This window comes from Maniola hyperantus, chromosome 2 (assembly GCF_902806685.2).
Source record: "Maniola hyperantus chromosome 2, iAphHyp1.2, whole genome shotgun sequence".
NCBI classification, from domain to species: Eukaryota; Metazoa; Arthropoda; class Insecta; order Lepidoptera; family Nymphalidae; genus Maniola; species Maniola hyperantus.
The window spans coordinates 1,228,451-1,242,977 of NC_048537.1; the positions used below are offsets into that span (position 1 = coordinate 1,228,451).

The following is a 14,527-nucleotide window of genomic DNA, read 5'->3' on the forward strand; positions in this document are numbered from 1 at the left end:
TGCAAGCTATCTCTGTACCAAATTTCGTCAAAAGCGGTTGAACGGAAGGGCCGTGAAAGGCTAGCAGACAGACAGACAGACACACTTTCGCATTTATAATATTAACTGTATGGATATAGATTTTTTCGTATCACTGAATAATAATACTATTAGGTAGGTACGTCTGTAATTCAAAGACATGGCAAAATATGTGCATGTAATCATAAGTTATTGGACTAGAATGCCTGACTAAAAAGAAAAAAAACATTTTTTTGTATTTTTTTATTAATTCGATTCATGGGATTTAGCAGTATTCTCGAGGTATCCTAGATATTACTTTGTGTTCCTCACACTGTTATCCTCCTCAGACAGTGATCGATCGCCCTATATAATGATTAGAGATGGACACTGGGGGGGCTCTGTGCTCGTTCGACCGCAAATCTCTATTACTTAACTTGTCGTAGGTACATCCATCATGGTGCCCATCACCGGTTCACTACAGAGCACGGGGCTCTTCCCAGAAAGAAGGTCATGTGTGAATTGGTGGGCGGAAAAAGCTGTGATAGCCTAGAGATTAGGACGTCCGCCTTCTAATCGGAGCTCGGGGGTTCGATCCCGGGCACGCACCTCTAACTTGTCGGAGTTATGTGCGTTATCACTTGCTTTAACGGTGAAGGAAAACATCGTGAGGAAACCTGCATGCCTGAGTGTTCTCCATAATGTTCTCAAAGGTGTGTGAAGTCTGCCAATCCGTAGGTACATTATTGCAATGTAAATAGCTACATCTAATCATAATAATATACAGCGTGTTGAAAAAAAATTGTGTCATCAATAGTTATACACAGCGCTATGTATCATCATCATCATCATCATCATCATCATCATCATCATCATCATCATCATCATCATCATCATCATCAACAACTGATAGACGTCCACTGCTGGACATAGGTCTCTTGTAGGGACTTCCACACGCCACGGTCTTGGGCCGCCTGGATCCAGCGGCTCCCTGCGACGCGTCTGATGTCGTCCGTCCACCTAGTGGGGGGTCTTCCAACGCTGCGACTTCCGGTGCGAGGTCGCCAATCCAGCACCTTGGGACCCCAACGTCTATCGGTTGTACGAACTATGTGCCCTGCCCATTGCCACTTCAGCTTGTCGGTTACTCTATGTATGCTTTTCCAAAATACTTAATCCGCTTTAGAAAGTTTCCCGTCCCGTGCTAGAATGTAAAGCTGTTAAATTTCTGCAGCCACGGCACCAAACATCTTTTCAAAACGTTTTCAGAATGAAGCTCCTTTCAAAGTTTCACGGTTGAAAAGGTTGAAATATCCTGAATACATATTTTCCTGAACGATTTTCCTTCCATAATCGAACTTTAATTACGTTCAAATATCCCGAAAATCTTCGACTGTACCAATTTCAGTAGTTTGATATATAAACGTACCAATCAGTCAAAATCAATCGATAATAATATCATATTTCGGAAAAGCTACGATGAAATGGGTTCAGGTTTACTTAATACTTACTTATTGTTATACCGTTATAATATTATAACGTTACTAGCTGATATACGCGACTTCGTCCGCTGCGAACTCTTTGATTTTCTGACATAGCCTCTTACTTGCCAGGTCTTCAACTATAGGCAAATAAAAAATTTTTATTTCACAATTTTTAGTGGCCCCATGGAATTATGCTATGACTGGATAAAAATCTACTGTTTACTAAGCTATTACACTGATCGCGAGCAATTTACTCTTATCCGTTGAGGAGTTCCAGTATCTATCTTCGAAGATGTTCATCAGATCTTCACCAAATTAAAATGGGACCAACTTTGAAGTATACCCTTTCAAACAAAAAAAGAATTTTCAAAATCGGTCCAGGCGTTTTCGAGTAATCGGGGAACATACATAAAAAAAAAAAAAAAAAAAAAAAAAAAAAGATTCCGACGAATTGAGAACCTCCTCCTTTTTTTGAAGTCGGTTAAAAATCACGTCGATTCGTTGCTCGGTTGCTTGTGGCGTGATTGGTGGACAAAGCAACAAACCAATAGATAAAAACACTTTCACTTATTGTATTTATATGGTTGGTGATGTAGTCTACGAAATGTCGGAGATTATCCGTGATCTATCAATATGGATCGTGCTACCATCACGATAAATATTGAGCGTGTAATGTTCGCTTATAAATAGACAAACGTGTCTCTTCCATTCCACGCCTCATTGGCGAAGGAAATTGCTATATTGTCGTAGATTTGCTATAACTGCGTGCCATAAAATATCATCATCATCATGATCAACCCATCACCGACTCACTACAGAGCACGCGGGTCTCCTCTCAGAGTGAGAAGGGTTTTGGCCATAGTCTACCACGCTGGCCATGTGCAGATTGGTAGACTTCACACACCTTTGAGAACATTATGGAGAACTCTCAGGCATGCAGGTTTCCTTCACGACGTTTTTCTTCACCGTTAAAGCAAGTGATATTTAATTAATTGAAACGCACATAACATCCGAAAAGTTAGAGGTGCTTGCCCGGGATCGAACCCCCGACCTCCGATTATAAGGCGGACGTCCTAACTAGGCCATCACAGCTTTTTCCGCTCACCAATCCGCACATGGCCAGCGTGGTAGACAATGGCCAAAACCTTCATGGGTTGATCATGATGAATGTACCTACGACAAGTTAAGTAATAGAGATTTGCGGTGAAACGAGCACAGAGCCCCTCCAATGTCCATCTCTAATCATTATATAGGCCGATCGATCACTGTCTGAGAGGGATAACTTGCCACAAAGTATCTTCCATGATTCCTCGAGAATACTGCTAAATCCCAATATACAAATCTACTCTCTTCTTCTAAATGCCGATGCATATATCTATATTTTGCATCATTTAGTTGTTGCTCATGTTGCCGTGTCTCAAAATTGAAACGACCCAAAGCGCTCATTTGCCTACAACGACGACTTAGTTGCAAAATTGTGCAAATGTACAGTCTGTTGATCCCTCTCTAAGGCAGTGCAGGTCCGACCGCCGCGCCGGCGAGAAAACGACTAACCAGTCCGGGACCGAACCCCCGACCTCCGATTAGAAGGCGGACGTCCTAACCACTAGGCTATCACAGCTACCACAAAATATAGAGAATTGAATTGAAAAGTGATTGCAAAAACTTTATTGTAGCTTTCAAAATTTTACAGAAAAATAAATTACTAGTATAGGGGGGCAAGTAGACAAAGTTGGGAATTTGACATTTATGTAAAATTTATTTAGCCAGACATAAGGGGAAAAATCAGAAAACCGTGAATTTAGGGTTAGGTACATCACACAAAAAAAAATTAATTGTAGTTATGAACTAATACTAATTAGCATTTTCAACTTTCGAAGAAAGATATATCAAGGGGGTATCATAATATGAAAGGGGTTTACCTGTGCATTCTAAAACAGATTTAATTTTTAATTTTTATGCATAGTTTTTGAATTATTGTGCAAAATGTCGAAAAAATACGACTGTAGTACAGAACCCTCGGTGCGCGAGCCTGACTCGCACTTGGCCAGTTTTAGGGTTCCGTACCTCAAAAGGAAAAACCTTATAGGATCACTTTGTTGTCTGTCTCTCTGTCTGTCTGTCTGTCTGTCGGTATGTCAAGAAACCTACAGGGTACTTTCCGTTGACCTAGAATCATGAAATTTGGCTGTAGTACAGAACCCTCGGTGCGCGAGCCTGACTCGCACTTGGCCGGTTTTTCGAACTATGTGCCCTAACCACTGCCACATCAGCCCCCCAATTGTGTAAGAATAACCATTTCATGGCTATCGCAATCGTCAAGAAATTCTGCCCTTTGATTGGTTGATTCGCTGTTTACATTTTTTCACAGCCAATCAAAGGGCAGAATTCTTGACGATTGCGATAGCCATGAAATGGTTATTCTTACACAATAGGCTAGTTGACACTTTTTTAAGTAGGTCTTAAATGGTTGATATTTGTCCTATTAGATCAAAAAAATTAACACTATATTTTTTTGCGCCCTAAAAACCGTAAAACTTTAATTTAAAAATATATTTTTCTTAGACAGGTGAAAACACTGTCGGCCATGTTTGGCCGATAGATTATCTGTGCTCTGACGTCATGCATTTGTAAACAACAGCATAACTTCCCAAAGTTTAATAAACATGACTTCTATACTAGTTTACATGGAAAATATTTTAATTATCATTATTGTAACATCCGAGAATGTAAAAACGCATCGATAAAGACCACAGGAAAGTTGTGGATTAGAGTGCCCAATGAAATAAAATATATACGTAACACGATCCTATATCACTAACGACTGCAACCCAAATTTATTTTTGCAAAGATCACTTCGTTGTAAGTCTTACTTAATAACTTATTCAATTTATAAAGAGAAAACGATAATTTTTTACGTTTACTATGAGTTTTTAGAAATATATAAAAACTAGCTTATGCTCGTGACTTCGCCCGCGTGGACTTCATAAATTTCAAACCCCCGTTTAACCCACTCAGGGGTGGAATTTCAAAAAATCCTTTCCTAGTGGATACCTTCTCTTTACCTACAAAGAACACACCCACCAAATTTCATGTATCTAGGACCAGCTGGTTAGATGTTTAGGCTGTGCGTTGATATATAAGTTAGTCAGGACTTTAAATTTTATATATATGGATACTACGTTAGTCCACGCGTGACATAGGGATGACATTTCTTTGTTTACATATTTAATGACGTCACATTATGGCTGACAGCGTTTTCTGCGTTTCAAATAAAAATAAAAACTGTATTTTTTTTAATTTAATCCTGCGTTTTTAATAATTGTTATTGATATATTTCGTTGTCTTAAGCAAAATACTATAATAAATAATCATTTATTGGACGAAATTAGATATGAGTCAAGTAGCCTATTGGCGGGCAGCTTCGCAACCCGTTCATTTACGCTCTTACGGTCTCCTCGTTTCTGATTTGATCACGTAGATACCATTATCATAATTATATTAATGTTACGAGCTGGTAAAGTAAAAAAAATATCAATTCGATATTCTCAGAATAACCAATACGAAAGGAAAATTGATAATGTTATCAAGCGCAGACTTCAAAAAGCTCCTGAAGTTGATATCATTAGGGAGACGTTCTTTGCTTGAAAGCTATCATTAGGTGGGATTAAAAGAGGTTGGTTCTGTAGCTGAAAATAAATAATTGAAGATTTATTTACTTCATGTAATGCTTTTGACAGAATAATGTTTTTGCTTTATTTTTCTCTTTGATTTTGCTACTCACGTTAGATTTTCTATCTTTAAAAAAATATAATTGAAGAATTATTCTTTAGTTTTACTTCATGATCAGCCCATCGCCGGCTCACTACAGAGCACGGGTCTCCTCTCATAATGAAGAGACTACTACGACGTTGGCCAAGTCGGGTTTGGCAGACTTCACACACCTTTGAGAACATTATGGAAAACTCTCAGGTATGTAGGTTTCCTCACGATGTTTTCCTTCGCCGTCAAAGCGAGTGATATTTAATTCCTTTTTTCGCTCAAAGCTTCGAAAATTAAAGGTGCGTGCCCAGGATCGAACCCCCGACCTCCAATTAGGAGGCGGACGTCTTAACTACTGGGCTATCACAGCTTTTCTGTGTTTCAGCTAGTTTACCTTAGTTGACTTAAAAAAATCGCAGAAACGCTTCGGAAACTGATGCGATTTGCCCGGCGGCGCCTTAGACCTTCTGGGGTTAGGTTTTTCACTCGTATCTAAGAATAATTATTGTCTCTAAGAATAATTTTAGATTTCGGTGGGAGATTTGTTTTGGATTAATATTATATTTAGTGTAGGTAATTCGAAAATCTCAACATCTTTTTGTTCTACTTCATTATAAATCTCTTTGAAAAGTTCTTTGTAGTAGTGAATGTTGGCATTTTAATGAAAAAAAGCTATTTAAAATGCAATCAGCGTTCCTTGCGGTCCATTAGGTGTGAAAAATTACTTGTCGTTAACGCGAGCGAGACAAAAATGTGTCGGGCTACATTTTCTTGTCTCACGTGACAAACTTGTGAAAAACAAAACAAGTTCAAACAAAAAAAGAAAATTGGAGCATTTATCTTTTTACAACATGTCTGCCCAAAAAAGGAGTGTAGGTAAAGTTTTTAGAGTTCATGTATGTAAGTTTCTTTGTTCCATCACTAGCTAATGCCCGCGACTGTGTCCGCGTGAAATTCGGTTTTTTCAAAATCCTGTGGGAACTCTTTGATTTTCCGAGATAAAAAGTCACTCTCCAGGTCTTTATCTTACCATTACCCATGCAAAAAATCACGTCAATCCGTTGCACCGTTGCGACGTGATCGAAGGACAAACCAAGAAACCAACAAACAGACACACTTTCTCATTAATAATATGAGTACTGATAACTTCTACATATAACTTCTGGCTATAAATATTTTAAAAAAAATATCTATACGGCAAGGCAGTCATGTTCCTGGTTTTGTCACCTTTGAGAACATTAATATTTATGGAGAACTCTCAGGTACGCAGGTTTATTCAGGATGTTTTCCTTCTCTTTTATAGCAAATGATACTTAATTGTTTAAAACCTACATAGATAACTCCTAAAAGTTAAGGTTACCTCGGACGTCAGCATCTTTAAATCTACCATTGGGCCGATTCTCTTGTACACAATCTCTAAACTAAACTAAATTACCAGGTCTAAATCTAGTGCTATCCTTTTACGAAACATTATGAAACGGATAGCAATAGAATAATTAGACGTGTCATTTTAGTTAAGTTTAAAGATTGTGTACAACGGTATTAGCCACAATATAATTATTCTCAAATAGCGCAAAAATTAGGCTATTGCAGTCGTAGGCCGCTAGCTATTGTGCTGTTATATACCTACCGCGTTGATAATATCACAATTCAATAATTCCTCTAATTCAATTTCACTCGCAAAATCCTCACCAAGTTACAATACCGTTCACTCTTTTTTGCATTTATATTACAAAATCCAGCAAAAGATTCCTTCGCGCAATAAAGTGGTGGAATTTTAATGATGACGCCTTTCATGCAACCTTGCATTTTTCGCAGACCATTAGATATTAAAAAATCGGTCAAGTGCGAGTCGGACTCGCACACGACGGGTTCCGTATTCCGTACCATCGTACAAAAAATAGTACTTTTAATTTTTTTAATATTCATGGCGGTCATTTTGAAATTCTATAATTTGTTGTTATGGCGTTCAAGATGGGGAGTCCCATTACAGAGGCGATAGAACACGCAAAGAGAGCTTATTTGTAGGGAGTGAAGAAGGCTCCCCGGGAAAACGCCAAGAGCAAGTATCGAACGGGAATCCCTCGCGATTTGGCCCATATAACCCAGAGGTGGATGGGGCCAAGGGAGGTGGAGATTTGTCATGACAGACGGACGGATGGAGGGATTGACGGGCGGATGGACGGATGGACGGATGGACGGACAGCAGGCTCTTAATAATAGGGTCTCGTTGTCAGCCTTCGGGTAAGGACCTCTAAAAATTACTTGCATTTTGCCCATTCGTGAATAGCAAGAATGCAAAATTGCATAAATATTCCGTATTATTCTGTAAAAGTCGTATTTCGCAATGACGATGTTCGTGTACAAGTCATAGTCTCACTTTTTAACTGTCGTGCAATTTCTGCAATTTATATTTTACCCCTTTGAAACTCCTACTAATAAAATTGGTTTGCACCATGCATTTGCATTGGTTGCCTGAAAGAGATTCATTTATTTATTTAAAACTTACATTTACTTAATTATGGTTAAACAAAATTAATAAAAATCTATCATGATATCAGATTAATGGATAGGTTCTGGCTGCTGGGTGACGAGTAGACCAAATCGTTTATTGATAGTTATCCTTTGTCTGGAATATTTATCTTCTGGGGAGAAGCGTGCTGGATGGGCTGATAGTGTAGGTTTCCCATTCGGCTCTATCGTCGCTAGCGTGTATTGTCTGTCACCGTTTTTATTCAAATAATACCTTAAATACATTTTAAAGGTTTCTTCTATATCTTCAGTTTTTTATAACAATAGTTCAGTTTTTTATAATAATAGTTGTTAGATTGTTAACGCTTCTTGTAAGTTGACTAGCTTATGCCCGCGGCTTCGCCCGCGTAGCCTACGGGAAACAAATGGCATTTTTTTTTCAGAAACAAATATTATAACATCAGGACACGCACTCTGAACAGCACCGAATAACACCTATAACCTTCCAACCCCCATTTCACTCCTTTAGGGGATGGATTTTCTCATAGTCGTTTCTTAGCTGACACCTAACCTCAAGAAAAAACCTACTTTCCAAATTTCAAGTCAATTATAATATCAATAATTAAAACTTTCCCATACAAACTTACATCCCCTATTTTACCACCCTTATGGGCGAATTTTCCAAAAATCCTGAAACACGTATTTCTTCATTTGTGACCGAAAACCCAAATACCAATTTTCATGCAAATAACTTGAAAAATGACCGACTTTCATAGAAAGAAAGAAAGAAAACTTTTATTTCATACAAACTTCCATCCCCCATTTAACCCACTTAGGGGTGGAATTTCTAAAAATTCTTTCTTAGTGGATACCTACTCTGTACAAAGAATAGACCCTCCAAATTTCATGTCTTTAGAACCAGCGGTTTAGGCTGTGCGTTGATTTCACATACAAACTTACATCCCCTATTTTACCACCCTTATGGGCAAATTTTCCAAAAATCCTGAAACACTTCTTCATTTGTGACCGTAAACCCAAATACCAATTTTCTTGCAAATAACTTGAAAAATGACCGACTTTCATACAAACTTCCATCCCCCATTTAACCCCCTTAGGGGTGGAATTTCGAAAAATCCTTTCTTAGTGGATACCTACTCTTCACAAAGAATAGACCTACCAAATTTCATGTCTTTAGGACCAACGGTTTAGGCTGTGCGTGCGTGTTTAGGTGTGGTCTATGTCAGTCAGTCAGGACTTTGAATTTTATATATATAGATAGTGCGTTCACATCCTATCGTAACTATCATGTAGATTATGCCTTAAATTAGTCTATAGTTGGCTTATAGTATATTATAAGAACTGTCAAAAATAAACCGTTACACACTCCGCTGAAGAATACGTTCGTTTCATTGTTCCTTCTCCTTACCTGAAATTAGAAGATCTGCCTATCGGGTCTTCGGTGTTAGTATAACGACTAACAGAGATTGCTAGGTAGCGATAAGACTGCCAAATTATTACCTGCTTATTTTTGAGAATCTCTTGGGTACAGCGTGTCAAAAATGCAACTGTACTACAAAGGCTGCAAAGATCTTGAAATCTTGAAGAGAATAAAGTGCGGAAGTTGGAATACTTCGGCCACATTATGAGAAATAGCAAATACGACCTCCTTCGTCATTGTTCTGGGGAAAATAGCCAGTAGAAGACCACCTGGCCGTAGAAGAACATCGTCTGGTTTCTGGTTTTACTTTTAGGAAATAGAAAATCTACCAAACTAGGGTTTTACAAGTTAACGGGGATTTTTCCAAGCCATTTATCAAGTTAACTGCTTTACGCTTTAGTTACCAGTTCTAGAATTGTAGTCAAATAAATCATAGAAAACGTTGCGTGACTTACGTACATAGCTACAAACATTATCAAAACTAAATATCAAATTATTTTTGTAATATTAAAACAAAATCAATAACTTCATTAATTCAATGCTTTTGACGATCTCCCTGGCGCAGTGGTATGCGCTGTGGTCTTATTTGATTTAGCGTTCCGGTACGATGCCGTGTAGAAACCAAAGTTGTATGGGTTTAATAACTAATGCCATACTCCTTCCAGGTTAGCCCGTTTCCGTCTTAGACAGCATGATCACTTACCACCAGGTGAGATTGCAGTCAAGTGCTAATTCTGGCAACCCCGGGAAGACGGCAGCTTGCTGTGGCACAACCTCGATAGCTCAACGGTTTAAGGAGCGGACTGAAAACCGAAAGGTCGTCGGTTCAAATCCCACCCCAAAGGGATCGTGTATTTAAGAAATTTCCCTCCCCCTTCCCGTTAACAAAAAAAACTTCATTGACAGTTTTCATCTAAACATATAAAAAGAAAAGTTGGCTGACTGACTGACCGATTGACTGGCTGAATGATCTATCAACGCACAGCTCAAACTACTGGACGGATCGGGCTGAAATTTGGGATGCTGATAGCTATTATGACGTAGGCATCAGCTAAGAAAGGATTTTTGAAAATTCAATCCCTAAGGGACTGAAATAGGGGCTTGAAATTTGTGTAGTCCACGCGGACGAAGTCGCAAGTATAAGCTACCCAGTTGGTTTAATAACACGCGACCATTTTCAAACTTGTGCTTGGATCACATCGATTAATCATTCGAATGGCTCAATCGATTCTCACATCGAATTAATCGGAGGCAACGAATAAATTTTGGTTTGTCTGAGCTCAACACGGTGCCAGATTAATGTGTACAAATGTAGACCTATAGGATCTAAGCTGTACAATTAATTGACAAAATGTTGATTGTTTCAATATTGCCGTATAAAATGTGGTTTGTTGAATAATGATCGTATTAAATTAGACCATTTTGTCGTTGCAAAATATGATTATGTAATTTTTAGGGTTCCGTACCTCAAAAGGAAAAACGGAACCGTTATAGGATCACTTTGTTGTCTGTCTGTCTGTCTGTCTGTCAAGAAACCTACAGGGTACTTCCCGTTGACCTAGAATCATGAAATTGGGCAGGTAGGTAGATCTTATAGCTGACATTTGGGGAAAAATCTGAAAACCGTGAATTTAGGGTTAGATCACACAAAATTGATCTGAACTAATAATTAGTATTTTCAACTTTCGAAGTGAGTGACTATATCAAATGGGGTATCATATGAAAGGTCTTCACTTGTACATTCTAAAACAGATTTTTATTTATTTTTATGCATCATAGTTTTTGAATTATCGTGCAAAATGTCGAAAAAATACGACTATAGTACGGAACCCTCGTTGCGCGAGCCTGACTCGCACTTGGCCGGTTTTTTAATTCTTTATCACCCTAGAACTCTTTAACACTCTTGAGAGTAGTATTCTTCTGTAGATTATCTTTAGATTTCAGGGTTCCGTACTTGAAGCGACACCCTACTACAACGGACTCTTCTACTCTTTTACGAAACCTCCGTTGTCCGGCCGTGTGTCCATTTGTCCGTCTGTCCGTCAATGGGCTGTATTTCCCAGGGACAAACCGCCATCTTACATAGCACCAATTTCTATCAAAGTAGTCCTTTGATAGTATTATAACTGGGAAAGTGTTTGTCTGTGTGTATATCTGCTAGTATTTCACAGCTCATCTTTTGGTTTGTACCAAAAGATGAGCATCCCGGGGACGGACATAGGTTACTTTTGTCCCGGAAGATAAATAATAGAATAGATTTTTATTCAAGTAAACTTTTACAAGTGCTTTTGAATCGTCAACTAGTTTAATTTACCACTGGTTCGGAATGCCGTTCCTACCGAGAAGAACCAGCAAGAAAATCGGCGGTTGCTCTTTTCGAGAGATCATTTTACAATATTATTATACCATACTGTACAAGCAATTGCAGCCCCGTGCATTGCTGGAGCGAGTCAAATCCAAAGAGTTCCCACGGAGGTTTTTGAAAAAACTAAAACCACACGAGGGCGAAGTCGTTGACGTAATATTCAAAATCAGCATAAATCAAATAATTATTTATTCGTATTTCGCAAAATTCTATGAATCAAGTATGATTGCCTAAAATTTGTAAATTGCGTCCCGAATTACATCCCGCTGTGAGTCGTAAATCCCGCCGACCAATTGCCGACGTCTCATTACGGTCTTTTATGGTTTTTTTAATTAATTCCCCATGCTTTATGAACCTTTTAATAATTACTGTGAAAGTATAATCCGGCAAACTACTAATACGGAAATTCTTCACCATATTCAAAGTTCACCGTTAAAGCAAGTGATATTTAATTAATTAAAACGCAAATAACGCCGAAAAGTTAAAGGCGCGTGCCCGGGATCGAACCCCCGACCTCCGATAAGAAGGCGGACGTCCTAACCACTAGGCTATTAAGCGAGATAGAAATGTAAGACCCACGTACAATTAAGAATAATAAATAGCAGACATGCATGAAACCTGTATTAATCAATAGCTATAGCATCAGTACTGCATTAATACAAACAAGTATAGTATGTGACGAAACCTTTTTTAGGGTTCCGTACCTCAAAAGGAAAAACGGAACCATTATAGGATCACTTTGTTGTCTGTCTGTCTGTCTGTGTGTCCGTCTGTCTGTCAAGAAACCTACAGGGTACTTCCCGTTGACCTAGAATCATGAAATTTGGCAGGTAGGTAGATCTTATAGCTGACATTTGGGCAATAATCTGAAAACCGTGAATTTAGGGTTAGATCACACAAAAAAAATTAAATTGTGGTCATGAACTAATAATTAGTATTTTGAACTTTCGAAGTGAGTGACTATATCAAGTGGGGTATCATATGAAAGGTCTTCACCTGTACATTCTAAAACAGATTTTTATTTATTTTTTTGGTAAGTGATTACCGCCGCCCATGAACATTTGCAGCACCAGAGGAACCGCCGATGCGTTGCCGGCCTTTTAGGAATTTGTTGGTCCGCCCCTTGAATAACCCCTTCCAATATGTGACGTTTCCGAGATTTAAGCTATCAAAGTTATCAAAGTAAAAGTACTGGTGGAGTCATCAGTACAATAGTCTAGCCAACCAGACTATTAAGTAGGCAAAAATCTTCAAAGCCCTTCACTGACATTTTTTTTTTTTTTTTTTTTTTTTTTTTAATAGATATAGCGAGCAAGCGAGCAGGCGGGTCACCTGCTCGCTTGCTCGCTATATTATTATCATATTATTATCATATTCTGTTTAAAAAAACCGGCCAAGTGCGAGTCAGGCTCGCGCAATGAGGGTTCCGTACTACAGTCGTATTTTTCGACATTTTGCACGATAATTCAAAAACTATGATGCATAAAAATAAATAAAAATCTGTTTTAGAATGTACAGGTGAAGACCTTTCATATGATACCCCATTTGATATAGTCACTCACTTCGAAAGTTGAAAATACTAATTATTAGTTCATGACCACAATTTAATTTTTTTGTGTGATCTAACCCTAAATTCACGGTTTTCAGATTTTTCCCCAAATGTCAGCTATAAGATCTACCTACCTGCCAAATTTCATGATTCTAGGTCAACGGGAAGTACCCTGTAGGTTTCTTGACAGCCAGACGGACAGACAGACAGACAGACAGACAGACAGACAGACAGACAGACAAACAGACAGACAACAAAGTGATCCTATAAGGGTTCCGTTTTTCGTTTTGAGGTACGGAACCCTAAAAACATCAAAATGTTTTCAATACAAATTGAAAGGTTTTGATTCAAATAAAGTGTTACGAGTGCTTTTTGAATCGTCAAAAGAAGTCAATCACTAGTTTGGAAAGCCATTTCTACCAAGAAGAACCAGCAAGAAACTCGACGGTTGTTCTTTTCAAATCTTCAATTCACAATAATATTATGCATGTAAGTCTAAAATAGGCTGTGGAATTTTATTACAAAACACTCTTATTCCACACAAATGACTTCCGCCTTTCCTGAAGCTGTGTAGGTATTACAATAAATAGTAATAAATATACATAATATCAACATTTTATCTGTATATTATATAAAATTCAAAGTCCTGACTGACTGACTGACATATATATCAACGCACAGCCTAAACCATTGGTCCTAGAGACATGAAATTTGGAGGGTGTGATCTTTGTAAAGAGCAGGTATCCACTAAGAAAGGATTTTTTGAAATTTCACCCCTAAGTGGGTTAAATGGGGGATGGAAGTTTGTATGAAAGTCCGTCATTTTTGAAGTTACATCGATGAAAATTAGTATTTAAGCTTTCGGTTAAAAATAAAGAAATACGTATTTCACGATTTTTGAAAATTCTACTACCAAGGGGGTTAAATAGGGGATGAAAGTTTGTATGAAAGTCCGTCATTTTTCATGGTATTTGCATGAAAATTGGTATTTGGGTTTCCGGCAACAAATGAAGAAATATGTATATCAGGATTTTTGGAAATTCAACCCCCACCTCAATTGTCTAAATTCCACCCGAGCGAAGCCGGGGCGGGTCAGCTAGTATAACATGAAACAAATTCGTGGAATCAATTTAAACAACCCGCCGCGGCAGAGGTCAGGGTAAAATCTGTTCGTTGTCTCATCAACTTTATTTACTGGTGAAAATGTTGGAAATCATTAAATTGGTTTCAGTTTCAACTTTCAAACTGTTTTTACTAGCATATTGAATTGGGTACAAGTGGGTACAACAGAGTAGGTACATTTACCATTCACACTTTTCCATACACTCCATAATAAGTTTCCTTGCGTATATAAGGTAACGCCCATATTACAATGTAGCTCTTTGAACAAGAAATGACATATTTGCTTGTTTAATATATTATTTTTATAATTTTTGCTTACACTTCAAGGAAAGAGGAAT

The 14,527-nt window shown here is 38.1% G+C and overlaps 2 protein-coding genes across 3 annotated transcripts in view; one reads left to right on the forward strand and one right to left on the reverse strand.

The window, feature by feature from the left end:
• The window catches only part of LOC117989048 (metabotropic glycine receptor), a 281,440-nt gene that overhangs the window by 160,289 nt on the left and 106,624 nt on the right, over positions 1–14,527 (forward strand). The gene's annotated exons all lie outside the window — the stretch shown is intronic.
• Positions 7,725–8,035, reverse strand: LOC117991082 (H/ACA ribonucleoprotein complex subunit 3-like). The gene has a single exon (XM_034978629.2). It carries the CDS (start codon positions 7,998–8,000, stop codon positions 7,806–7,808), a length of 195 nt encoding a protein of 64 aa, XP_034834520.1. The 5' UTR covers positions 8,001–8,035; the 3' UTR covers positions 7,725–7,805.